The sequence below is a fragment of the Haliotis cracherodii genome, unplaced genomic scaffold, assembly GCF_022045235.1.
Source record: "Haliotis cracherodii isolate W230 unplaced genomic scaffold, xgHalCrac1.p SCAF_6, whole genome shotgun sequence".
Taxonomy (NCBI): domain Eukaryota; kingdom Metazoa; phylum Mollusca; class Gastropoda; order Lepetellida; family Haliotidae; genus Haliotis; species Haliotis cracherodii.
In genome coordinates, this window is record NW_027266319.1 from 36,997,743 (window position 1) to 37,025,360 (window position 27,618).

The 27,618-nt window shown below is 38.7% G+C and overlaps 1 protein-coding gene across 1 annotated transcript; it reads left to right on the plus strand.

Moving 5' to 3' along the window:
• Positions 1 to 342: 342 nt before the first annotated feature.
• LOC139444706 (receptor-type tyrosine-protein phosphatase epsilon-like) lies at positions 343 to 19,988 on the plus strand. Its single transcript, XM_071225635.1, has 28 exons — positions 343 to 397; positions 643 to 762; positions 1,827 to 2,069; positions 2,709 to 2,885; positions 3,645 to 3,782; positions 4,221 to 4,355; positions 5,926 to 6,063; positions 6,293 to 6,430; positions 6,999 to 7,136; positions 7,784 to 7,918; positions 9,701 to 9,818; positions 10,006 to 10,076; positions 10,531 to 10,742; positions 11,398 to 11,485; positions 11,780 to 11,841; positions 12,162 to 12,198; positions 12,318 to 12,415; positions 12,549 to 12,674; positions 13,075 to 13,214; positions 14,002 to 14,137; positions 14,321 to 14,467; positions 15,207 to 15,306; positions 15,609 to 15,682; positions 15,947 to 16,069; positions 16,641 to 16,772; positions 18,305 to 18,441; positions 18,927 to 19,062; positions 19,724 to 19,988. Exons 1-28 carry the CDS (start codon positions 343 to 345, stop codon positions 19,793 to 19,795), a joined length of 3,426 nt encoding a protein of 1,141 aa, XP_071081736.1. The 3' UTR covers positions 19,796 to 19,988.
• The last annotated feature ends 7,630 nt before the right edge of the window (positions 19,989 to 27,618 follow it).

Genomic DNA, 27,618 nt, shown 5'->3' on the forward strand with positions numbered 1-27,618 from the left:
TCAACTGTGACATTGTTTCGATGAGGGCGTATCAATTGTCAGGGCAAGCTTGCCAAGATGAGACCGCAGGGTTTGTTTCGCAAGAGTAGGATTTTACTTGTTTATTTGTTCGATTGGGCAGATTAATGAAAACGTGTCAATTAGGAATTTGCCAATTAGTAAATATTTGTGAGATTCCCTGCTGCAAAGGGCGTACCAGTTGAAAGTAGAACGTGTTATAGGCACGTAGAATGTCCTCTATAACGATGTGTGGTTTGTATACATGAATGAAATATGAATGGTGGTAGAATCAACGTCAGCGTCTATTTCGTTTCAAGATTCATCTCCCAAGAAACAGACCTGATGGCATGGTTATTGACTGGGGTGCTGTTGGTGTCAGTCACTGGGACACTCACTGGTAAGGGTTTCTATAAAAGTCCGTTTAGTATCAACTATGAGTGTGATACTTTGTTTCATATGGTACTTGACGTCCTGGTTATAACAGTTCTAGCTAAGACTGGATATCAAGCAGGAAGAAGAACAAATCGGTTTTTAACAATGTCATCTAATTGCGCATCTACATTCTCTTCTGTCTATTGATCTGTAAAAGTAGATATCCCTATTTTGTATAAACAACATTATTTATTTTCAATATCTCTTTAGATGCCGAGTGCCATTGTGACACTGCGACTGCCTGTTCCATGTTCCCGTCTACACCCTGTAGCCAGGTCGGTAGTCAAGACAGATGTCAACAGGGATGGTTTGGTTCCTACTGCCAGAGACGTGAGTTTTCGGGATTTGCGTTTGTTATTCTTTCTTGGCAGTACTCTGCAGTACTCCGAGAATATCACTGGCTTCGTGTTACTAACATAATCAGTTTCAAACTGCTCATCTTTGTTTAAAAGAGTTTGAATACGTCTCAATCCCATCATATCTATCATCACTCCTCAAAAGTCAGATTCCATCATGAATTCTTAGATCACAGAACAAAGACTTAGTCATCAGACCCAAATCAAGAACCTGCTATGACTCTCCTTCCAGTGTGCATCATCTGTGCTTTGGAAAATCTTTCCGTTACAATGAAATTGGCATTCAGTCTAGAAAGCTTTCAGCAAGGAATTAAAAACACATTTGTTTTGTTTCACACAGACTGTACTATGTACATTGTATAAGAAAATCGGCACTATATAAACATTCTATTATTATTCATTATCACTATTGTTGAATGTGACTGTTCTAACTTGTCTCGGTTAGAATTAGTCCATCTCGGTAAATTACATACTGACTTCGATCTGTGTTTTAGATTGAAAACATTTTACAGATAGCTACTGAAAGAACGAAGACAAGGTTCTGAACAGTGTATGCACACCTACAATTAAACTGGAATGTACAATTGCCGAAAATTAAAATGTTGTGTGGGGGAAATGTGACCTACTCAGAGATTATTACATTCCTTTGCGAGTAAGATATAAACATGTATTCTGACACAATGTCTTTATGAACAGGACTCATTTACTATGCAAACATATGGTTAGCTGTTATGAAGAAAAATGGTAGCCGTACCAAGAAGCTACCAGTGTCAACACTGTTAGACTGTATCGTCATCATATACAGTTGTTACTATATTAGTTTAGCAAGGGTGTCTATATTAAGCCAGCAATGCTACTTGACATATGAAATCCATGTTCCACGTTGGCTACCAAAGGTTTCCATAGCTCAGTTTATAAAGTAAACTGAATGTTAATAAATAATGTACACTACCATGCATTACCTGTTGTCAGACATGAACCTTCTGGCTCCACCATTGTCTCATGTTATGGTGTTGTACATTGTTTCGTTTTCTTCAGAAAATGTTGCTTTAGGAAGAAGTGCCAACCAGAGCAGTACATACATTGAAAACAGTATCAACACAGGGTATGCACCACAATATTTCGAGGCCAAATATGCTGTAGATGGCGGAGCTACCAACGACTTCTATAGTACACCACTGACATGTACACATACATACGGGGGAGTCCAAACATGGACCGTGTACCTGAACACCAACACAGACAAGATACAACGCATCAGGCTGTATCTACGTAATGACCGTGAGTATGGGTATCAAAATATAATTTGTTTTCGATAAGACGAATATCATTAAAATGTAGCATGTTTGACTACACATAACTAAATCCTTAACATAACAAAATGTATCGTTGGTGTATGGTTCTTGTACTGTACTGCTTAATGACAGGTGCTTACGGAATATTGTCAGTATAGGTACGTTGTGGTCAAAAGCCATGGTCATCCTGATCTCGGTAACATGTTTTGTGTCTTTTTGGAATTGTGTTCGCGCATGCCATAACTTGCTGTACCATTTCACGTGACTAATCTATCTGGTTGGTCAGTTGGTTGGTTGGTTTTACAACGCCGCACTCAGCAATATTCCAGCTATATGACGGCGGTCTGTAAATAATACAGACTTGACCAGACAATCGCGTGATTAATATCATTAGCATCGATCCACGCAATTGGGATCGATGTCATGCATCAACCAAGTCAGCGAGCCTGACCACCCGATCCCCTTAGACGCCTCTTACGACAAGCATAGTCACCTTTTACGGCAAGCATGGGCTGCTGAAAACTTATGTCTACCCCGGATCTTCACGGGTCCTAATCGATCTGGTGCTTTATCAACTATAACACCTGACCCTCAAAAGACTGCACATTTTCCCATTGAAATGCAGAACTAGAAAGAAACACGGGCATGAAGATATTCGTCGGTGAGCAGCTGTGCGCCCAGTGGCCAACCAATAATTATCCGCCTGCTATAGCTGACGTCAGATGTCAACAACCACTGACAGGAAACACACTCACCGTACAGACAAGCAATTTCCTCACGCTATGCGAGGTGCAGATATTTGGTAGGTTCACATACACCATTGATCGTGTGAGCGAAACATTAGGGTTGTAACGTTGCTTTGAATAATAATTAAGTAGTATCACAGGATGACTGTTTAACGTGTGAGAAGTATCCAAAGTTAGCCTGGTTACACATGTTAAATTATTATTCTTGCGGCACCTAAGAACTCTCGCAAGAGGCTGGGGAAAGCTATTTGTGTAAACACACTCACTATACAGACAAGCGATTTTCTCACGCCATGCGAGGTGCAGATATTTGGAGGGTAACATACACCATTGATCATGTGAGCGAAAGATTTGCGTTGTAACGTTGCTTCGATCAACAATTAAGTTATAACTTAACTGCCAGTTTGCATAATGTGAGAGTGAAGTCCAAAGTTACCCCGGAAGTAGATGTTGAGGTATTTGGTGAGACTATTGCTGACAGACCAAACAAAGCCCTGATCAGCAAGGGGTTACGGAATCAAAGATCTAGAGCTCTCGCCCGCGTTGGTAAAGATATTGGTGTCTATGCCATTATAGAGAACAGGTCTTCACATAAGCTCTAGAAATAGAACAGTAGACAGGACAGAAATATTACATTCACCTTTAACGTATTTGGCTTCCGGTGTTCTCCTTAATGTGTTGTTGGTTTTTCTTGGTCTGCTCAAATGGACTCTTTCCACAATTTTGTTCATCATGAATCATGAAATATGATTTCAATAAGATGTCGTCATTTATATTTCGTGTTAGCTTTGTATTCGCATCATGCTCATATTCAGTTTGCAGTGACGGTTGGTTTGATGAGGATTGTGACAAACAGTGTCACTGTTCACAAAACGCAGAAGTATGTGACAAGATCACTGGACAGTGTCTGAGTGGATGTGCTCCAGGATACATGGGAATCAATTGTCAATCAGGTACAGGTTCGGAGCCTCGCATACACGGATCATTTACGAGAAGTATTTTTCCATATACTGATATGAAGCCTGCTGTTTGGCAATATGTTAGATATATGTTGTAGCAAAGCTGTAATAACCAAGTCTCTAATTCCACACAACCCTTGATTGGATAACATGCCTTCACTGATTTTGGACTGATTCGTCAATGTTTTATGTTGTTCAAACTGTTTTTGACCTTTTAATACCGTTTCTTACAACTTATTTCAGCATAATTTTAAGGAAATTAAACTGTTTGATAAGATATTGAATTTAAGTTTTAACGTCAGTATTACTGTAAACTGTGATGTTTGACTGGTGTGTTAGTGATCTTTCCATCAGTTTTGTTCAATGTTCTGTTCTGTAGAAAACTAATTTTTGTTCTGCTCTGACGAACTGATTCTTTTACTTCATATACAGTATGCCCAGACGGTTACTATGGAAATTGCACCTCTAAGTGTGGCAGCTGTCGCAATCATGCCTACTGTAACAAGGCTACAGGCTACTGTCCTGGAGGTTGTGCAGCAGGCTGGTCAACTGACACCTGTCTTCAACGTGAGAATATTTCTTTGTTTTGAGTGTGATTTTATGCATATTATTAGAATACGTCCACGAAATTTCGCTAATGATGTCTTTCACATAGAAAGGGTTTTCACTGAATTTGATCAATGTTTTTGACAATTCAAAGAAAATACATTCTAAAGCACCATTCAATAAAAACATGTTTTTTACGAGTCGGGAAGGATTTTTTATCAAAATGTACTTTATCACAGATAGTGGGCATTTAATTACTTTCACGGACAATCATTGATGATTGTAGTCTTGAAAAACAAAGGAAGGCTTATCAATGCTTGATTTTAGGTTTGCCAGAGTTACCTCTGTTTCACAAGTACATACGCTACAAACATCTTTCCATATTCAAAAGAAATCCCTGCTAAAAGCATATATATATAATATAATATATTACTATCAAATAGTGAAATCGCGAAAAGGTGTGTGTACCCGCCTGAAAACAAACACGTGAACATAATATGGTATAAGACGAAATAGGCAATTGCATCAGACAATGATGCGTCAAATTTGGAAATATCCTCTATATGTCTACTATAAAACTTTGTTAAAGCTTTAAATGTTGTAACCGTTATCAAATAACCTTTGAACAAGAGTCGAAATTTTCGTTAAAAGATCATGCTCGATTGGATCTTAAAAGTTGTGAAATGTGGACACCGAAGGCTGGAACTGCTGGAATATTGCGGAATATAAAAGGGAGAGATGAAGTCATTTCTCTTGTCATATAATCTTACTGACGTCATACTAACGTTCCAGACATACTCAGCAAACGTTACAGGACATATTTAAATGGACAAATTACTACGTTAAGGTAATAATTGGTTGAATGTAAAGCGAAATGCCATCGTGTTTTCAATAAGATGGGGTAATATATATCTTGATGCGTATGATATATTCGGTCCGTCCACAGTGTTTGATATTGGTTATGTCTCCTGGCATGTTCCAACCATTTGAGAATGACCTTTATAGCATTACGAGCATAATAACATTACAAATTAACGTGTTTTCATAAACATTTAATAATACAACTGACAAAGGTCTTCTTTGACATGTATAGCATGTCCAGACGGGTACTATGGAGATTGCACCTCACAGTGTGGAAACTGCCTCAACGCTGTCCATTGTTACAAGACCACAGGCTACTGTCCTGGAGGTTGTGCAGCAGGGTGGTTAAGCGACACCTGTCTTCAACGTGAGTAGTTTTTCGTTGCTTGGAGTGCGACAAAGTCAGTGTATCATGCCTTATCGGTCGTACCCGCCACAAACACATGCAAAGACAATTCAAGTGTTCAAAGAGAAACAAACATGGGAACGTATATTGCATCAGATATTTTTGGTCACTGATAAGTCAAGTATATGGATATGTCCTCCGCGTGTCTATCATAAAATCTTTAAACTCTTCAATAGGGCATTTGAGGTTTTAACCTTGATCAAACAACTTTCGAGCAAGCGTTGGATGGCGCTCTTTGAAATCTTCATAGACAGCAGAATATCTTTCATGTTTCTCATCATCCTGAACATTATTAACTTTTTATAATCGTTTTAACGTGTACAGCGTGTTTGGATGGACGGTATGGTATCAACTGTGTCTCCCAGTGTGGAAACTGTCTTAATGGTCATGCATGTAACAAGTCAACAGGAATATGCCCAAAAGGATGTGCTGCAGGATGGATGAACGACACCTGTGGTCAACGTGAGTGTAGATTTTATACATGCAATATTATACTTAAGTTTCTATGTGTCCTCTTTACCCAGATTATTCCATAAAATATATTTATGCCTTATTCACATACTTTAGATATGCGTTTCTGGTTATAATTCCATTTTATCACCATTGGAATAAAGAAGGTGAGACACACATTCATGCAAGTTCTTTCAAATATCACTGACATCATGACCAAAACATTGAATTATGTACACAGCATGTCCAAGTGGTTCCTATGGTCCGGACTGTGGTGTCCAGTGTGGAAACTGTCGGGATGGCAATGTTTGCTTCAAGACAAATGGAACATGTCCTGAAGGATGTGCATCAGGGTGGATCAGTGACAGGTGTAATCAAGGTAAGTCAGACCTGTACATTGTATGCGATGTAAACACATGAACATTTAAGCGAAAAAAAGTCGAATATGATTCTTACAACATAACATTGTCAAGTCTTCCAAATCAGGTTTTTGACGGTCGGTTTTAGATGTACAGTTTTGTGATAGGCGACACCTCCATGAACAAAACTGTAGGTTGGTCCGAGTAAAGCTAGCATATGCCCAATCTCAGGCGATATTTACATTTACATTTTCATTTCAAATTGTTTAGACATATCAAAGCTGGCAAGGATAACTGAAGTGGACATAAAATATTCACCAAATATAACGAAATATGTAGCTGTAACTGTTTGCTATCGTTTCGTGGGCATGAAAGGTGAAACTTTTTCTTGACAGTTTACCCGCTTAATACACGTGAAAAGTAACTGTTGCAATGAATTCGAACACACAATGTCGCGGTTACGAGATGAGTAAAGTATATGTATATGATGTTCTTTGTAGATTAGAATGTAATATTTATATCACTTGGTGTCTTATCTATTTGCATTTACTATTACATGTACGCTCACAGCTTCAAGTGTCTTTGCAGCATGTGCAGATGGTGTTTATGGTATTGACTGCATGTCCAATTGTGGAAACTGTCTAAATGGTGATGCGTGTGACAAGTCAACAGGAACATGCCCTAGAGGATGTGGAGCAGGTTGGATGAATACCACGTGCCATAATGGTAAATCGTTGATTGGTTTTCAGTTCGTGTCTCATACAAAATATCCATACATTCAACACATGCAGAAGGCATCCATGTGCATACATTGCCACATTCATCTCTTGCTTCATTCACATTTATCACTTGCCAGGTATACATCTAGAGAAGTGATTGATCAAAAGAGAAAATTGGTATTGTTTTGGAAAAATCCATTTCAATACTGCATCATAAGTGCGTGGAAAAGGATATAAATATCTCACAATAAAACACGGAAACAGGCAGTGAAAAGAGGAGTGTGAAACATGTTTCAGAAAGACAATTAATCATGTGAACTTAATCAGGTCTGAAATGTCATTTGTCATTGCGTGTCAGCGCAAGTGTTTGCATGCGCATGCATATCCATGAGCATGTTTACTCAGTATTTCTGTTGATTCTGCATTTCCATCACAAATTGTATCGTTTTTTAAATGTACTTCCTGATTGTCTGAATACCAGAAGTCATAATTACTCACGTAAAAACGGTTGGCCATTTAAAGTTCAGTCTGTGCATAATCATCAACTAGAACTTCCACGGGTATTGTTTATGAGAACAAATGTATATTACGTATCATCTGACACAAGAAGATGCAGGTAAATGTGACTTGGCAATGCAATACTGGCTATTTCAGTGTGTGACGACGGGAGGTATGGCAGTGGATGTGTGTCAGAATGTGGTCACTGCAAGAGTGGTACAGTATGTGACAAAAGGAACGGAACCTGCGGGAATGGATGTGATGGAGGATATTCAGGTCTTCGTTGCGCGCGTAAGTACGTGCGTACATATCTGAAAATGAAAAGGAACATATTTCCTAAAATTAAGAAGGAAAGAATTATTTAGACGAACACCCTAAATCACAGTGAACGAAAACAGCCACTTCTTAAATACCGTAAATCTTGAACTGCTGTACCCTTGCAAAAAATGCAACAATCTTAATGCGACCTTCCCCAAACCCCAGAGGAATTTTAGAGATAGAAAATTGCTTCCATGAATTGTCTACCCGAGATGAATTTAATAACAGACTATTAGAATCTCCGGAGATGACTCTTACAAAAGAATCAAATCCTTAGAGGTATGAATAATTAAAAAATGTTGGCCTTGGCCTGTATTCACTCAGAGACGCCTTGGCCATGTAATGTAACGGAATGCAGGTACGGGTGAACTTTCGCTTACGTTAACACGAGTTGTGTCCCTTTGACGTTAAAAAGGAAAGTAAATCTTTGACTGAATATGATTTAGAGAATAATTTACGAGCTTAGAGGAACTACGGATAATATATGTATGTGCCTCTTGAAATTACATGTCCTTTTCACGCAACATGTATGTGCTCATCTCGTTCACATTCTGTAATGTTTCGTCAGCTGTAAGAGTGACAAGACCATCGTAACCATTACATGTATCCACGCGTGTAAAAGTCAGCTCTCATACACTTTATCACTTACGTTTTGACGAAGCCAATAAGCAAATAGTCCTCTAAATTATGTAGTCGCAAATAAATGGTTCTGTTTGATCGTACAACCAAACAATAAACAAAATCTTGGGGATGATCTATTACAAATACATCCCCCTAACTGTTATTGTACCTGTCACAAACTGACAAGAATAATCGACTGCTACCAAAAAGAAATGCCATACGATATAGATGTGGGACAGATTGCTTATGATGTGCGTCATATTACCTTTGTAGAATCTGACGCCTAAACTCCATCACCATCGAAGAACGACGAATAATCAACGATCATATAAGAGTTGTTTAAGATCAACTTTCGTCTGAAACAAATACACTCGGTTTTAAACTTGAATCAAGTTTAATAATAATTTCGTATGAAAATGACCTCGTATGAAATGTATCACATTCACTGCAGACTTTATCTCATGCATTTACACTATTCGACACATGGGCTTACACCTCTGTCACTCAATACATCACATGACCCTAATGCAATGGAACAAGATCAACATCACAACACCACGGTGCCAATAACGATATTGGCCGTATCCTCACACAAAATGTGCAAAAAGCGACATTGTATGATTTGACTATATAATAACCATGTGTAACGTCCTCCCCGCTGAAACCATAGCCCTTGCAGGGGCGCCATTCATAGTATTTAAAAAGGATATAAAGAAAGTTCTATGATGGGGACTCTGGGACAGAAGAGGTCCTCAATATCCCATGCTTGACGCAGGAGCCTACATACGATTATTAGGTGTAGGTGTGGGAGTTGATCATGCTATCACACTGGTCCAGACATGATTGTTTACACACAGACCTTATGTAGCCTAAACATTATAGTTATTTGCTTAATCTTAGATTGATATACTGATTTGCGCACTAGTGTCCAGAGATATGTGTCAACTTTAAGATTTGTTCAACCTTGTGAAACGATATCCTTAATCTGCCCCAATGTTTGATATAAGGGCGAAAGATATTTCAATTTATCCAAACATTTACGATAAAAGAAGAGAAACAATCCAATACATTTACACTTGTTTATGTTATTGAAATATATATTGTTCAAAACAATTACTTTTTTACCTTTTGAAGGTCTGTCGAATACTGCTGGAAAGGACGACTCTATGGCTGGAATAATTGGAGGGGCAGTTGCAGCTCTGTTGGTCATCGCTATCGTCGTAATCGTCGCAGTTGTTATCTACAGGCGGCGGTAACAACACTTTTACAGCTCATTTATTTACATTTACCTCTTGTCAACCTCAATTATGTTTCTATACGCATCACCTCATATTTTGAAATTTTATTGCTATCTATCCCATTTAATATCTCCACCTTGTGGCTATTTCAACAAGGGAGATGCTCTCAGAATCCATTACCTTCTTTTTTCTTCTGTTAAGAAAAGGACCAAAACATGACGACGAGAGATTGCAGTCTAACCAAGACATGATTGTAGTTAAAACCATAACTGGTAAGATTGTGGTGCTGTCAAATTGTACTGATATGCATAATAACAAAATAACCCGTATTCCTTAGTAAATGAATTCACATAACCGACAAATATTGAAACAAAATAAATGTTACCGTGTACATGTATAAAAGTAAGTAAAGTTCAGGATACCATATGTTACAGCTGTAAATTGTAAGCAGGTTGAAATCAAATGGCGCATCATTCTATCAAATGGAAAAGACGGTGTTATTTTACTCACTTGTGTTCTCTTAATGGATTAAGTATATATATTGTTACCATAAGCACGTTGTACATTAAAGGTTATGCAATGATGTATTTTCCAAACTTTAGCGAGGTGTGGATACTGCATGATTAATGGCAAATGACACTCTGTTGTACTGATCTGTATGTATAAGCGGAATCGCGAACTGTGAGAAAAGAAGGTAATTTCAAAACTTCTAGATTTATTTTTCAGACAACGCAGCCGGAAAGAAATCTAAATCAACACCAGCGGCCCGCGACGATGAGGACGAAGATGCCACACTATTTGTTGTAGCTGAAGTAGACGGAGACAACGAGGCTGCCACCACCTACTACAACTTCGTACCACCTCACATGACCCTGGAGAAACTGCAACAGTGTATAAGTGAGAAGAAAACTAAGGCCACTTTTGCAACAGAATTTCAGGTTTGTTGATAACTTAAAATATACCCTGCTTGAACGGTCCACTTTGTCGAAAGGACAATGACGTAACCTAGTGGTTAAAACTTTGGATCGTTATATATAATTCTTCGGTTCGATTCTGTACATCAATTTTGTGAGTCCGTTCATGATTCGCTTGAATATTGCAGGGAGAAACACACCTAAATATGTCGACATTGTATCACATAATCTGCTTTATTGTCTTTATATACAGCCTAGCCTGGAGATTCCCATATCTAACATATGGTAAACGATTATAAGAAATGAATCTTTAACAAATAAAACTTAATTCGCACAATAAATGACTTCAGAAATTATTTCATAGAACAGAATACCGACAAGTCACCTGTCACGTATGTCACAAAGCATGCATGCCAGTCACGGCATGGTCAAGCACTGACATATTGCATATTACAACACAACATCGAGAGAGGTGACAAGCTGAAAACTTCTCCTTGACGTGATTTTGTGTTTCTCTGCAAGAGTGAACAACAGCTCTCAAGGGACAGTGTCATCGATCTAAATACGGTTCACGATTTCCTAATTTGGTTTTAAGAAAAAAACAGCATCACAAATTATCATTGACAAAAATGGACTCGTAAATGAGTACTTAAAAAAATAGGCAAAACCTATGTTTAAGGCCATCCCATATGGAGCAAAACACCCACACGACGTCGGCAAGCAGCCAGAAAACAAGAAGAAGAACCGCTTCATTGCTCTGTATCCATGTAAGTTAATCATGTATTATATCATTAACGGTATATTACTGGCGTGGATATCAAGATCATACAATAAAAGATAAATAAATGTGCATGACATATATAAACAATGATTGTTACCATCATGAATTAATATTAAAGAACAAATATGGTCGTATACTGATACATGCATATATGCTATTGAGATTCTCGTGATAGTATTATCTATACAATGTCCATATTTATGATTACTACTTCAGAGGAAACTATAGATATCACTATAACTATGCAAAAAACGTTCATGCTGCTGGTTATTTACTCCAGATGATGAATCGAGGGTAGTGTTGGCAGATGGAGAGGAGTACATCAATGCTAATTACATCACTGTGAGTGGCACACACAATTTGACCTTTGTACATAGAAATCAAAATGACAACGAAAAAGAATAGTTAGTCTCGAATATCTTTCATTTAACGTAACAGGCAATACAGTGATGAACATTGCATGAATGGGTAACTGAAAATCAGTTGGGACACAAGGATAATTATTATACATACTTGTACACTACATTTTATAAGTTTATATCTTTCCATCGCAAATATAGCGAATGTAAGTAATATCACCTCTATCACCATGGAGGCAAGGTGCGCGTAATTTATTTAATATATGCAGACAAAGTGTAAATGTTCTTTATACTTCTTTTCAGGGGTATGATGATACTCAGAAGTACATTGCAACACAAGGTAGGTTAGATAATTCATTCTGAGGTACAATACAAGTGTGTAAAAAGTATTAGGTTGAATCATTTGTACTAGAAATGAAATTGTTTCTTTGAATAAATAAAAATGTATAAACACCACAGGACCCAAACCGGTGACAGTCACTGACTTCTGGCGGATGGTGTGGCAGGAGAACGTCACCCAGATAGTCATGCTGACCAGGCTGATGGAGATGAACAAGGTAGGATGTGTTTCCTGGCTTCTTTTTGTCTACCTGGAGAACTATCTGATAATTTATGTTGAGACATACTGTGAAGGTGTTGATTGGTTCTACAACAATGTTAAATTAATCTAATGCATTTATCATTTTCTAGAAAAAAAGTGAAAAATACTGGCCCGATGCGAACAAGACCGAAAACTACGAAAACGTGAAGGTTTATAGCAAGAATGTGTTGACAAGAGCTGATTACACTCTCTCAACTTTTGTGGTACAAAGCTCCGTAAGTATATGTGTATTGGGATGGAATCTTACTATAGAGTGGTTGAATATTGTAACTTCAATGAAAACGTATTATATGTTATTGCAGTTAATGCAAATACATGTTCATATGTATCAGCAACTTATATGTTTCATTACTAGTATTCCTACACAATGCAAAAATGTCAAACCTACTAGTTTAATGATTTTAATATGTATTTGAATGTGTCATTGTCTCTTTGGCTTAATCAGATATTAATCGGCATAAATGTATATGCAATCAGTATCAGTATGTATAGTTATGCAATTGTCTGCATGCCATGAATCAAAATATGAAGTTGATTGATTGATTTATACTTGAATTGATTTATTGTAATTCTGTTGATTGATTGATTGATTGATTGCTATTTTGCTCCACTCAGGGTATCGAGAGAACTGTTACGCACTACCACTTCACGTCTTGGCCTGACCATGGTGTTCCATCTGCCCCTGCCCTCGTCAACTTCTGGAGACTGGTCAAACAGGGGGACATGGCCAGGGGACCCATGGTGGTGCACTGCAGGTATGTTCTGGGCGCTCACTGGCACAGAGACTGGCCATGGGTTTGTTCACTGCAGGTAACTTTCCGGAAACGGGATATGTCATAATTCAGTACAGGTGTGTTACATGTACACGTGGGGATGGGGCCAAATTGAAAGTAAAGTATGTGGACATTGATGGGAGTCCTGGTAGGTGACACCTGCATATTAGTGACTGAACGGGAGGACTCTTTCCTGCACATGCTGTGACAACTATATGCTGATACTGGGACACATGGACACTTGCCTCGATCCGTGATCTTCTGAGTGAATATCTCCAATATGTGGACGCCAATATAGACTCAGAGACCGGTATTTAAGGCAGGCTGCAAAGATCTGTAGGTCGAAGCTAAAGATGTAACAGAAAAGGAATGAATTTGTGACATGCTGATTTATATCTTCTGCCATGGTAATTTTAGTTCTGTCATATCATGCTTGTCTCCAGCGGATACTACTTTGGGGGTATCCCACGGGAACGGGTATTTTGATGACAAATCAAAAAATCATTCTCTGAGCAAATGTCCAATTCGAATCCACGATTTGCAGACGGACTCTTGCACAGTGGCGTCTTCGGAGAATGGGCCACCTATGACCCCAGTTCGTCAAGGTCGTTATGTCAGCGAGCAACCATTGATGACAATTAAATTGTGCCAGCTACACAGACTTCGTACAGAGAACGAAGCGCGTAGTGTTGACTGATCGTCACCTTCACTTAAGAAATAGATTTACAAATAAGCACGTTTTTACAAAGTATTATTCTTATGTTTCAAGCGCTGGTGTAGGCCGAACAGGGGCGTTCATTGCCCTGGACTACCTGATGGATGAAGCTGCGAGTGATAACAGAGTCAATGTGTTCATGTGTGTCAGCGCGATGAGACAGAACAGGATGAACATGGTCCAGACGGAGGTATGTGGACGCTATATCAACACCAGCCTAAATATTGCACGAACTAGCAAACAATAGTGTATTGACTTCTGTTAAGGAACCTCTGTAATGGTTTCATTCTTTCTGCTGCTAACAGTATACAAATCCTCATAAACTACATGTACATAGTTTTGACCGTGTTTCATTTTTTATCCTTCTGTCCAGAGTCAGTACGAGTTTGTCCATGGTGTAGTCCTGGAGGCGCTCCACAGTCGGGGCACGCTGTACACGTTCTCAGAATTCGACAAAACGTTCGGCCTCGGAGACACATTTACGGCTCAACAGCAGAATATGCTGAAGAAACAATTCAAGGTATTTCAATAGCAAAACCTAGTTGTAGTAGGACAAGAGCAGACCATGTTACAGAAACAATAATGTCTCCACCCCTAAAGGGAGGGGAGACATATTGTTTTTGACTCAATTCGCGTTGGCGCTGGCGTCCCATCCAATTCGGAGGCATTGCTTGCAAACCGTTCAAGCACCTCTAGGCTTCAGATCATTTCCCGTGCCATACCCTTCAAACTAATGAATATTTTTGCACGACACTACATGTGCTATGACCACATGCTCAACTATTACCTTTTCATATATTTGTTAATTTCTTGTGTTTCCAGGGAAAGTCGTTGGGGGTCTTTCCACTTAGCATAAACTACTGATCGTTCATTATGGGTACATCTTCTTGCACAATACAATCTATCATCTAACCTGATGTTATAAGTTCAATAGTCTTACTTGCTATAAACATAGTATCATTAATGCATTATTCAGAAAATTTAAATAGTATTTGTTTTTGCTGTTATGTCTTTTTCGGATTTCCACACATATTTATAGTAACAACTTGAACTAATGCATCAAAGAACGGAGGTAGAGACATCTTTTTGTATGAGTAAAACTCATTTTAGTTTAAGGTCTTTCAGTAGCAAGACCTAGTCGTAGTTGGTCAATACGAGGCCGTGCTGAAGGAACAAGGTAGTTCAATAGCTACACCAAGTCGTAGAAGGCTCAATTTACTGAAGTGAACAGAAACACAATATTTATTTTTCTATTTCAGCTACTCAGAGGACTATCATCAAACCTTACAGAAGAGACAACGTTACATGCGCTACTTCCAGAAAACTCTGACAAAAACAGGAGTTTAGATATTCTTCCTGGTACATGCAGTTTGTTCAAAGTCGCAGAAATAGCTTTACTTTAATCTTATGTAATATATAACATGTAAGATGAACACAATCGTAAAACAAATGTGCTGACATGGCATACTTCAAACTGCAGAATGTATTAACTTGGGCGAAACACATTATAAATGTGCAGTGCATGGTGTTTAACAAATGGTATTATCTCTCTTCAGATTGAACGATGGATTTGTTTTGTTAAATGCAAAATCCCAATTTAAAATTACAGGCCACAGTTGTTACTTCAGTTGATAATAAATGTTCATCATTATTTGTTAAAGGAAATAAATCAAGGCCGTATCTTTGTACACCTGTCCAGACTCGAAATGACTACATCAATGGTGTATTTTTACCAGTGAGTCGGTTATTACGTTTAAGCCAAACAAAAGATGAAGTTATAATGACGATATCCCAAATCTGCTAATGTCTTGTTTGTAAATAAAACCTCGTCATACATATCGTCTTCCCCTATATATGTGAAAGGTTGTCATGTAACTAAACCTTTAAATTAACAAATTAAAAAAAGCAATAATTTAGCTTACTTCAAAATAATCTGATAGACCGAGGACATTGTCATTGTCATTATATTATAGTATTGATACTGCTATTTTTGTTTCAGTCTACCCTACATCTATCAAGCGTGATCGTCACCCAGACTCCCATTCCAGACACTGTGGTGGACTTCTGGAGACTTGTGTATGACCATGACTGCTTCACCATTGTCTGTCTGGATGAAGCACAGGTAGATGTTATGAGCGATACCTTATTTTATCCTAACATTAACAGTATTATTGATGCAATTGATGCCTCCCGAAATAGACCTTGTACATCCATGATATGCCAATGTGCTCGATAAACTATTTTCTTACGTTCCCTGTCAGATCAAACAGACGCTGTAAGATAATTATGTCGGTGCTTCTATAAGCAATTTAAACAATGACTGCAATCATTTAGTATTTTGTAATCTCCTAGGAGGTACACTCAGACATTGTATTCATTACTTCAGTGAGAGGAAATACATCCTATGCTTTTTTTAACCACTGGCATTATATGATAGAGAGATAATTACGCTCGTTTGCATCCATGTCAAACAATTACGGCTCCCATTATACAATTCTGATTCATTTATTTGACGATTCTGACAATTAAATGCATATATAAATATTATCAGATTAAAACCCCATTATGTCAACGAACCTCCACTGTCACCTCAGATGCGATTTTTAAATAGGCTTCTTGATCATGAGATTTGCACATACATGTATTTTACAGTTTGAAAAGACCTATGTCCTTATCCTAGATTAACTGTTTAGGAAACCACTGGAATGTACCCTGAAGAAAACAAAGTGCTGATAACGGAGCCGTTCACTATTGCGCAAGTGGAAGCGAATTCAAACAGAGAAATATACATAGAGAAGAAGTTAACGCTTGCACATGACAAGGAGGTCTGTTAATATTTATCAAATGTTGCACTGACATGAACTGATATCCCAAATGTAGGATGTTATTTTTGAGTATGAGTTACATTGTATCAGATACGTGTACATCTTATTTTAGTTGGAACATCTAACACAGAATATAAAGTAATGTATACCCTCCAAAATAGTAGGTGATCATGAAATATTAATGTTATAATCGGTCGTCAGGAGGAAGATTAGCTTTGTGGAACGAAAACCTAACGCCCCTAAACGCCCGAAACATTGCACGTGGAACATGCAATTCCCTTGTGCACGTGGGTTGGGGGGTCATTCTTATTTCGATACTTTTTTGCTAGGTCGGTAAATCGCTTAGGCCCATTAGTAAGGTTAATTTTCATTATCCACAGTAATACGCAAGCTCTCTAATATTGCTTTAATGCAGTATTTATGATCAGATTGTGAATGCTTCGTCTACAACGCGATGAACGCATAAAGGCTAATCAAATGCTTCAAAATGGTGAAACTCAGCGAGAGATGGCCAATATGTTCAATGTGTCTGTGATTTGCAGACTTTGGAACAGGTTTCTGCACACACAAAATGTTCATGATTGACCCTGCACAGATCTCCTAATGTCAACAACACAGATCAAGGGTTGAGTAATCAGAAACCAGTCTTATGAAATAGAACCAAAACAGCTTATGAAATCGTTGTTCACTTGCGCCAGGCGACCAGGGTTGAAATAACTGACCAGACAATTAGAAATCGCCTTCATGCTCGGCAACCACGTGTTGTACCACCGTTAACAAACACATTCTTGCAAACGCCAGTGGTGGTTAAAGCGTAGAAACTTTGGGGAATAACCGAGAGTGATCTCGAGAAATGTTTTCAGATTCACTCTAGAATTTCTGGTTAGGCGTGGACATGCATGGTGGCGTCCTAATGGAAGTCATGTGGAAGAACTGCTAAAAAAGGCAACATGACAGATTTAGGGGTGGGTCGGTAATGATAAGGGCGGGATGCTGGTCCAGGTTTTGTCTTTTAAGTCGACAACGATCGTGCCCACCGTGCACGTATCGTAACGGACTACTTCCAGCAGCAAGACATCACCAGAGTGCAATGGTCAGCAATGATCATGAGTCCTGACCTTTTCCCAACTGAGCACGTCTGGACATGATCAGGAGACGTATACACCCACAGCGTTGGGCGAACGGGGCTTGGAGCTGCAAGAGGAGTGGTTTGCTTACTCACAATACACCGCCATCATGTTCTGTTGATTGACATGTTACACCTAGTCCTTCCTTTTTTCTATCCTTCCAATACCATAACTCGCTACCTCTTTGTATTTCTATATTCATCCGTTAATTTCAAATATCCCCTGCTTTTGTGGAGAATATATGTCGAATGATTATTATTTGAAGGAATACTCCTTTCACAATACATTGAGCAACTATTGAACTGAGATCAGGTTGATGATTGATTATAGTTATTTTGAATAAACTCGTGTAATGCCGAAGTTGCCAAGTGCACATGAATTGTCTGAGTTTGTTCCATGAAACAGAACAGCGAGAAATCAGTCAGTTTGTTCTGCCCCCCGTCACTGGACATGCTGACCGACACTGCTACCCTTCTGGAGCTGGTCAACAGAGTGGACAGGATCATCAGCTCTGCTGACCACAAGGTTCTGGTGCACTGCCAGTATGTATCTTATATGTGGATTAAGACATATACAGTTAGCAATCAGTGGGCCATTGAGTAAGATTCAGTAAGGTAGCTCGAAGTGAAAACAAGGATCACAAAAGGTTATTATGTCAAGATATTCGTGCTGGCGGCAGGGTTTTTAAAACAGTGAAGACTGACCAATCAGAAATCTGGATTGTTTAATACGAGTAATGATCAAAATTGTGATACGTACAAGCTATGTGTAACATATAGCATTTATGTGTGTTACTAAGGTTGTGCATACTGACAGTAAACATCGAGCGAGAACGGAATAACTTGAATATAAACAATATCATCTTTGAGAGAATAATGTAGGCATTGTTGCTTCATAGTTTTACTAAATGTGGGCAGGCGGAAGTATTCTGCGTTAGAGTGACAGCATGTTCATCACGTTTGATATACATCAACATTACCCAGTACAGTGTCCAGCCAGATTTATTGCATGATTGTTCTCAATCCAGTGACGGTGCCGGAGCGAGTGGTGTGTTCTGTAGTGTCCTGAACATCATCACCAGACTGAGATTAGACAGAACAGTGGACATCTTCCTCACCATTCGAGAACTACAGCGCGTCAGACCCCAGTTCATACAGACCCTTGTGAGTAGATACGTCATTTCTGGCATGCATTTGTAAAATATGTGAGTTGTGCAAGTAGAGTAATTTTAATCTTTAAACTTTCCTTTGTCGTGGATGATAAGAACCAAATCAGAAAGTTTGTTCAACATGAGCTGATATTATGAAAACGTAGTACCCTGTGACGTGTTTCAGTAAATAGTAAATACCTTTACTATTGCATTGTTCTTTGAATGATCAGTTAATGTGGCCGTCAGTGGGAATATTTAGTCTTCTTGACGACTGAATAAGTCCATAAATGCCACCAGGGTACTCAGTACGAACGATTGAAAATACATTAATTGAATATAGGCCTCAACCTGGACGTGTGTGAAGTGGTGAGAATACATCACATAAATATACATAATTACATACCACAAATCAGCAAACCGTTTGGCAAACCTGGACTGAAATCGTCCACACCTAAACCGCGTCTTTGCTACCAGCACATTGTTCAGACTTATCCATCGAGACACACCTTGATAATTTATGAGCCACAGTTTCGTTGTAATAACGAACTGGGGCATGTAGGTTTCAACACACATGTGCACGGATAGGTGTCCGTAACAGCTTTCATTGTTTCTGAGGTGATTTTACCAGTATCAGTTTATCTTTGTGTGACTAACCAGGCATGTTTTATTTGCAGGATCAGTTCACGTTGTGTTACGACATGGTGAAGGAATATAACCGTGCTTCCAACGTCTATGCCAATCTGTGATATAGAGGCAGAGTAACACAAGTTCAACAATCCACCTGGACCGGACAGATGCTGAACATACCCAAGCTACTTTTAACACATTGTCAAGACATTTATCCAAAACAAAACAGAACATTAGTAACAGCTTATGTCTTAACTTTAGCTTTCGTATATAAAAAAAAATACTTTCCCATGGTATAATAACCTAATAAAATGTTACTGTTGTTGTTTAGTTGCGTTATGAACCAGACATCTTTCTTAATCACTCAACATGCCACCTCTTGTCCACCATGTTACACTGTCTTATATCTAGTGTTGTAAACTTAAGATAACTTAGGGCCTCGAGAATAGAATTAGCTAAGATCGTTTTCGCCACGCCAGCTATACAGTCTTAACGCTTGGAGACCTTCGTGAATAGGCCGCCTGGACATTGTTTTGACAAAATGACATATCATGTCAGGGTCAAGATCATTTTCAAGGTCACAGCCTGTAAAAGTGATTGTTTACCACCCAACTCGAAAAGGGATTACTGCAGGTTAATGAGGCTTAGTACATGTAAAGGCTAGGCGTTATCTACATATAAGGTCAATGTCACTGTGAAGGTCATTCGTAAAGTATGATTGCCGTTTACTAGTCTGTGAACCAATGACAGTGCTGTTGTGAACGGTGTGTTCTGCACATCAGCAACAGACAGATACATCGACATCTTTCTCGACTTTCTCGACTACAGCGTGTCAGACCTCAGATACAATTGATATTTAGATAACAGGACGCAGTTATTTATGTACTTGTTGACATTGTGAAATTGTTGTAGCGACAAATGTTGTAGCTCATCTTGATATTTGCACAATCCCACATATAATTGTTACATATATTGTTGTAGATCACCTAAGTATAACAAGCAGAGTATAATCATATATTTTCTGCCTTAGAGAATAAATTAAAAATATTACAATAAAGTTTCGGATAGCAAGAAGTACATTCCTTATAAATAAAAGTGGCAAAAATATTTCAATACGTAACAAAAGGTACAACTTTATGGATAACAAGTTCTTGTTTATTGCATATAGCTACGTATCGATGTAGATTCTTACACCATTATCAAGTTGGGGCCATAAGATCACAACAAGTGGTTGTTTCGCATTATTCAGCAGGATTGTGGTTATATTTATGGTAATGATGTCATAACATTTTCATCAAGTGTATGTTATTCACAGGATCAGTTGTGTTATCATATTGTGAAGAAATACAATCTCTCTATCAACGTCTGGGCGGTAGGGAAGCCTAGTGGTTAAAGCGTTCGCTCGTCACGCCGAAGACCCGGGTTTGATTCCCGACATGTGTACAATGTGTGAAGCCCATTTCTGGTGTCCCCCGCCGTGGTATTGCTGGAATATTGCCAAAAGCAACGTAAACGTAAACGTAGTGATGGAATCATCCGTGTTTCTTTTGAAGTTTATTCCATGAACCTTCAAATTAGGCACTATTTAAAATATATCTTAAGGGACATCTGAAGGACATATACAATGCTTCACAAAAACACACCTGGTAAGGTATTTCAGTTGAAGTTTATTCCATGAACCTTCGTATTAGGCACTATTTAAAATATATCTTAAGGGAAATCTGAAGGAGAATGCTTAAACAATGCTTCATATAAACACAACTGGTAAGGTATTTCAGGCTTTCTAAAACTCTTTTAATTCTCTAAACTAATCTCTCACAACTGTCCTTATTGCCAGACAAAGATGTGTATCATGTTATATCGGGGCGGTCGGGTAGCCTAGTGGTTTAAGCGTTCTCTCGCCACGCCGAATACCTGGGTTCGATTCCCGACATGGGTACAATGTGTGAAGCCCATTTCAGGTGTCCCCCGCCGTGATATTGCTGGAATATTGCTAAAAGCGGCGTAAAACCATACTCATTAACTCACTCACTCATGTTATATCAGCATCTTGCATTACATTCATTGTTTTGAGACATATATCTTTTTATCTTGTCTAAAACAGGAGGGGGCACGGGTGGCCCAGTCGTCTAAGGCGCCGCGATTCGCTGTGCAGAGTTGCGTCCCTTAGGCACGCCAGAAACCTATTATTGTTGGTTCGAATACCGGTACGCCCCGATTATGTTTCTAGGTTTGTCAGCACCATACCCATACTCACTCACTCACTCACTCACTCACTCACTCACTCACTCACTCACTCACTCACTCACTCACTCACTCACCCACCCACCCACCCACCCACCCACCCACCCACCCACCCACCCACCCACCCACCCACCCACTCACTCACTCACTCACTCACTCACTCACTCACTCACTCACTCACTCACTCACTCACTCACTTACTTACTTACTTTGGAGATTTAACGTGCGCTTTCCGACTGATGCGTATTTCGCACACGGGCCCGGCCAGGCCATTTAATGTGTTTCCGAAAGGGGCGAAGGTGGTCTGTGCAACCCAAGAGGGGGCTTTAGGGGTTGCTTATATATAATTTGGGAATTTTGAGATTTGGAATAGATGCCGATGGGGTTGGGGAGGAGAACTAAGGGAGCTGGGTATGGTGGATGTTTGTTTGTTTATGTGATTTTGATTTGGTAGGTTATTATGTTTTTAGATGCGTTTTATTAGTTCCGTTTTGATTAAGAATACGCCTAAGGCCTTGAAGTTTTCTAGTTTATTTTGTGGGTTTAGTATTGCTTCTAGAGTGAGAGCCTTGTTTAGATTGAGGGTGGTTTGTAATGCGGTTCGATGTGTGAGGTAGTGTGTGCAGTGGATGAGTGCGTGTTCTGGGGTGTTTGCAGTGTGGGCAGTTACCTGTAGTGTGTTTTTTAAAAAAAAAAATTGGTGGTTATTTAGGTTGGTGTGTCCTGTTTGGAGTTTAGTGATTACTCTGTCGATTTTTTTTTTGATGGATGGAGAATTTTTGGTTTGGTTAGTGGTTTGCTGAGCACTTTTTTGATTTGGCTATTTGAGTTTAGATATAGGTTATGCCATTTTTATGTGATTTTTTGCTTGTTTACACTTTTAATTTCTGATTTTGAGATGGGTAAGTTTAAGCTTATTTCTGGGATTTTGAGGGATAGTTTAGCTGCTTTATCGGCGTTTTCATTACCGTATATTCCTACGTGGGCGGGTATCCACAAGAAGGTTATTTGTTTGCCTGCCTTAGTTAGGTCGTTGGAGCTTTTAAGTATTTGATTTATTAATTTAGGTCGGTTTTTGGTATTTTTGTTTTGGAGGGCTTGCAGTCCACTTAGGGAGTCGGTAAGTATTAGGATTTGTTTTGTGGTTTTTGGATTCTTGATTGTGGAGGGCTGAGGCCATTCCCATTAGTTCTGCCGTGAATATTGATTGGTTATTTGGGAGTCGGAAGGATTGTGTGGTTTTAGTTGGTTAGGTGGTATGGACTCCGAAACCTGTGTGTTTGGAGGTCGGATCTGAGGATCCGTCCGTGTAAATGTGACACCAATTTGGCCAATTTGTGTGTATGTATGCTAGTGTGGTAGTTTTAGCTATGTTATGGTGGGTTTGTTTATTTATTTGGCTAGCTAGTGTTGTGTCTATTTTGGGTATTTTAAGTTTAGGGGTGAAGATATTTGATTGTTTGCAGTTTTGTTTAAGATTTTTAATTTGGTGTTCATTTAGGTAGTTTGTTATTCTTGGGGATATTGGGATAAGTAAGGGGTGTTTACGAGCTAGAGCTTGGTTTTTAGGGCTGATGTTTTGGTTTATTAAGTTTTGGATGAGAGGGTTTGATTGGGACGCGGCCCAGAAATTTAAGCTTAGCTGTTCCCTGCGTAGAGTTAGTGGCATTTCTCCTGTTAAGGCCTGAAGTGAGGTGTAGGAGGTGCCATGTTGGGTGCGTGTAATGAGTTTGAGAGCCTGATATTGTATTGAGTCAAGTTTTTTAGATAGAGAGTTGTTTAGGGTGTTGTATATGGCGCAGCCGTAGTCTAGTTTTGATCTAATTAGGGATATGTAGAGAGAGAGGAGAGTATCTTTGGAGGCTCCCCAGTTATAGCCAGTTAGGCATTTTAGGGTGTTTAGGTCTTTACTGCATTTAGTTGTTAGGTTTTGGATGTGAGCATCCCAGGTGAGATGTTCATCGAAAATAAGTCCTAAGAATTTGGTTTGTTTTTGAAATTTGATTGTTTGATTGTTTAGCTGGAGGATGGGGGAGGCGGACTGGAATACTGTTAAAAGCGGCGTTAAAACCCAACTCACTTACTCACTTACTAAAACATGTAAGACCTGAATCATTTCTTTCATGACTTAGGATTAATGTCCAAAGATAACAATTCAAAGACGAAACCGATGAGATTAACAGGCGTAGGAAAGTATAGTGCTGACAAGGATCTGGCTACTAAAGGACAGGACACTAAAAACTTGTTACACGCCAACGATAAAGGTCCGACCCAGTCCACCCAAAACCCCAGAGGATGTGTGATTGGGATGTCATGCAACTGTGGACACAAATACATCAGAGAGACTTCACGGAGAGACGTCTGTTAAAAAATTTGACATGAAATCTGCCCTTTCGGAACATCTTTAAAAAATCCCAACCCTGACCACAATATTCCCTGTCCATAAACCATACAAACATCAACAATTGGAAAAAGAGGAAACTTCAAGAAAACATCGAAGCAAAAGAAAGAAGCCAGCCATTAACAGAGACAAGTGTATTCCCGTGTGCTATAATCACATTATCTTCATAAATGGGCATTGTGATTAGCTTATTGCTTGTGTCACAATAGCCAGATCCTTGTCACCACTACACCTTCAGTGTACTTAATTAATCGTTTCCTGTTAATTTCATTTGCTTCGTCATTATAATGTTATCTTAATCCCATCCCATTGGCTTCATCATTATATTGTTATCATTGTACCTTAATCCTAATTCATTGGCTTCTTTATTGTATTGTTATCTTTGTACATTAATCCTAAGTCATTGGTTTTGTCAAGCTCAAACTCATATATTCTCAGAAAAAAACACCCACGGTGGTACATAGGATACAATTATATACAATTTATTTTTTATGTACAATATGACAGCATTTAACAAGAACAATAAAAATGGATGGGATACTTGGATACTAATACAATTTACCAATTGTATTGTTCACATTGTTAAGGAATTCAGATAAGCATTTTAGATCTTTAGTATCCATTTGATGTGCGTTTGATGAAAGAATTATTCTCAGTGGGTTTGAAAACCGACCTGCTGCCGCCATCTTGGTCACGTAATTCATCCCACCTAGTAACCATCCTGATTTATATTTATATATTACTCTATACACTTACTAGGCAGAAATTGCTATCCATAAAAAAGGGTCATGTAGTCATTTTCTTCCAACTTGAAAATGCCTATGTGCTTACTTAAAACCTTTCATGCCAACATAAAAGTGTATGGGGAAGTGGTGTGTGCGGTTTTTAGATAAATGCTTTCGTATCTTGTTTATCTTTACCCTCACAATTTGTGTACTATTGATCATGTGACACGTTCCTGCTTGACGCCACTCACGTCCTGGTTGCCGACACATGTGCACCTGTGCGAGCGGGGACGTCATATGAGAACGATTACGGGTTGTTGATGTGAGAGGTGAGTACTGACATGGGGCTGGTAATCTTATGCTGTGTGCTTCTCGTGTGAATTGTATAAATTTTCAGTCATTAGACTTAATCACTGATTATACTTGTTTCCTGTAATATATATATATATATTTGGAAAATCATGTATTGCAAAATGCCCTTCTTTAGCCTGTCATTTGTATATTAGATGGTTAGTTTGTAAACAATGCTGTTTGTAAACAATACATGATAACATTGAACCACCCATGTTGAATCTGACCCTTCTGCTGAAAATTGACATAGCGGAAATATAGTCTGTGATACGTTTGTTTGTTATGTTGTCAGTATAACAGCGATGCAATGATATAACGGATATGATGATTGTGTTTACTGAATGATAAATGATCAATCATTCCATGTTTGTCTGATTCCCAATCATCCCTTTTTGCTCAAGATACAGATTCAAATATATTTTGGATATAAACTTACTATGGTCTTGGTTATATGGCATAATTATTATTGATATTATACATCAGAATTGTATTTGAAATTATACGTCTGTATGAGTTAACAAAAAGCATACACAAGATTAATCAAATGGGAATAATTAAATCATTACACATTCGAAAAAATGACCGATTGTGTATTACATATTTCAGCTGAACTAAACTACCGTGTTCATTGAAATATGCATTACTTACTTTAAAACTTCCAATGTAAAGAGCCCTGTACGTAAAAGGAAGGGCTACACAATACACGTGATCACGAACATAACGGTCGTATACAGATTGACATCTGACTGTTGGTTGTTTATGAACTCACATCAACACATTAACAACCCCTTGCCCACTATATGTTGGGAGATCCATTCCAATATGTGCATTTGACTTCTTTGATAATGTTTTCATCTTTGACTTTTCATCTATACTAATATGAGTCCATAGCCTCCCCCTAGAGCCTTTCGCCCCCATCAAAACAACAACTACTACTGCTACTGCTACTTCTTCAAAGCCACAAATACTTGAAATAGAAATGTAGACTTAAGAAAATCTGGAGTTCAGATCTAGATCTGAACGCTTGCAATAAAGTCAAAGCCACAAATACTTATGTTGCTCCCTCGCTCTTCCTTCAATTGCTTATATTTACCAATCATAATGGGGGGCGTGGTTTGATTAACGTGGAGGGTCTTTATGATAGAATTGTATTTTGCACACATTTATTTGTCTGATGATCCTATTGTGAAGCATGTCATGGCCTCATGATGAAAACGAGGCATTCCACCGTTTTCTCAAACGAGCCAACGATGTGGTGCATAATCTCAATGTCAGTGTTGATTTTGTTGATGTTAGTACTGCTGGACGGTACAGAAATGCGTGTCAACCAAGCTAAGTGCCACATCAAATCGGCCCAGACTCACTTTTTAATGGAAGGGCTATCAGAATTACCAGTACATCTAGTTTATATGCAGTGTGTTGAGAGGATCAGCAACCCTGCAGAGTCCTTCGCTTGGATGAAGTCGACTGGCATGAAAAGTGAAAATATGCAGACGTCGTTTTCGATATGTCACGGTTGCATCACAAGTACCAGATTGTTCGACTCCCCATTGTTCTCGGTGCGTTAGATTTGGTACCTCCCAAATCTGTTGAAAGACATTGATAGAGTACTCGGGTTTGCTGCCAGCAATACACTCCATCTGACAACCTGTGTAATGTCTATGCATTATACGTCTATGCATAATATGAAACATCAACAGCAGAGAATAATCAGTCTCGATTATCCGCCGAAACAGATTCCTTTAGGAGCAACAGGCAAAACATATGTGATCTATTTATTAATGGATCACTGAAACAAACAAACTGATAACTCATAATGAAGGTTTAGTCACTGAAATTAAATTTGGTACATAATATTTACATGGATTATTGATAAACGTATCATACATTATAGCTGCGAAAATTACATTGATGGACCACTAGAAATGAGAAACGGTGTTCAGCAAAAGGATAGGCACACCCTGCCCTACCAGCAGCACCCACCATTGCATTCGCAATCACGAAACATCTTCACTTTGCAACACACTGACTGACACAGAAAAAGTGAGGGTATGATAAAGATTTTTTCAGTCCACCAGCAAAAACACTGGAGGTTCAAATGCAAACAGAACGTCAACGCACGGGGCATTTTAATGGTTTTAAATCGTATGATTAGGTCAACTAGTATACGGACTGTACAGCTTACGTGTGTCGATGTTCAGATTCAGAATGTCAATCTTGT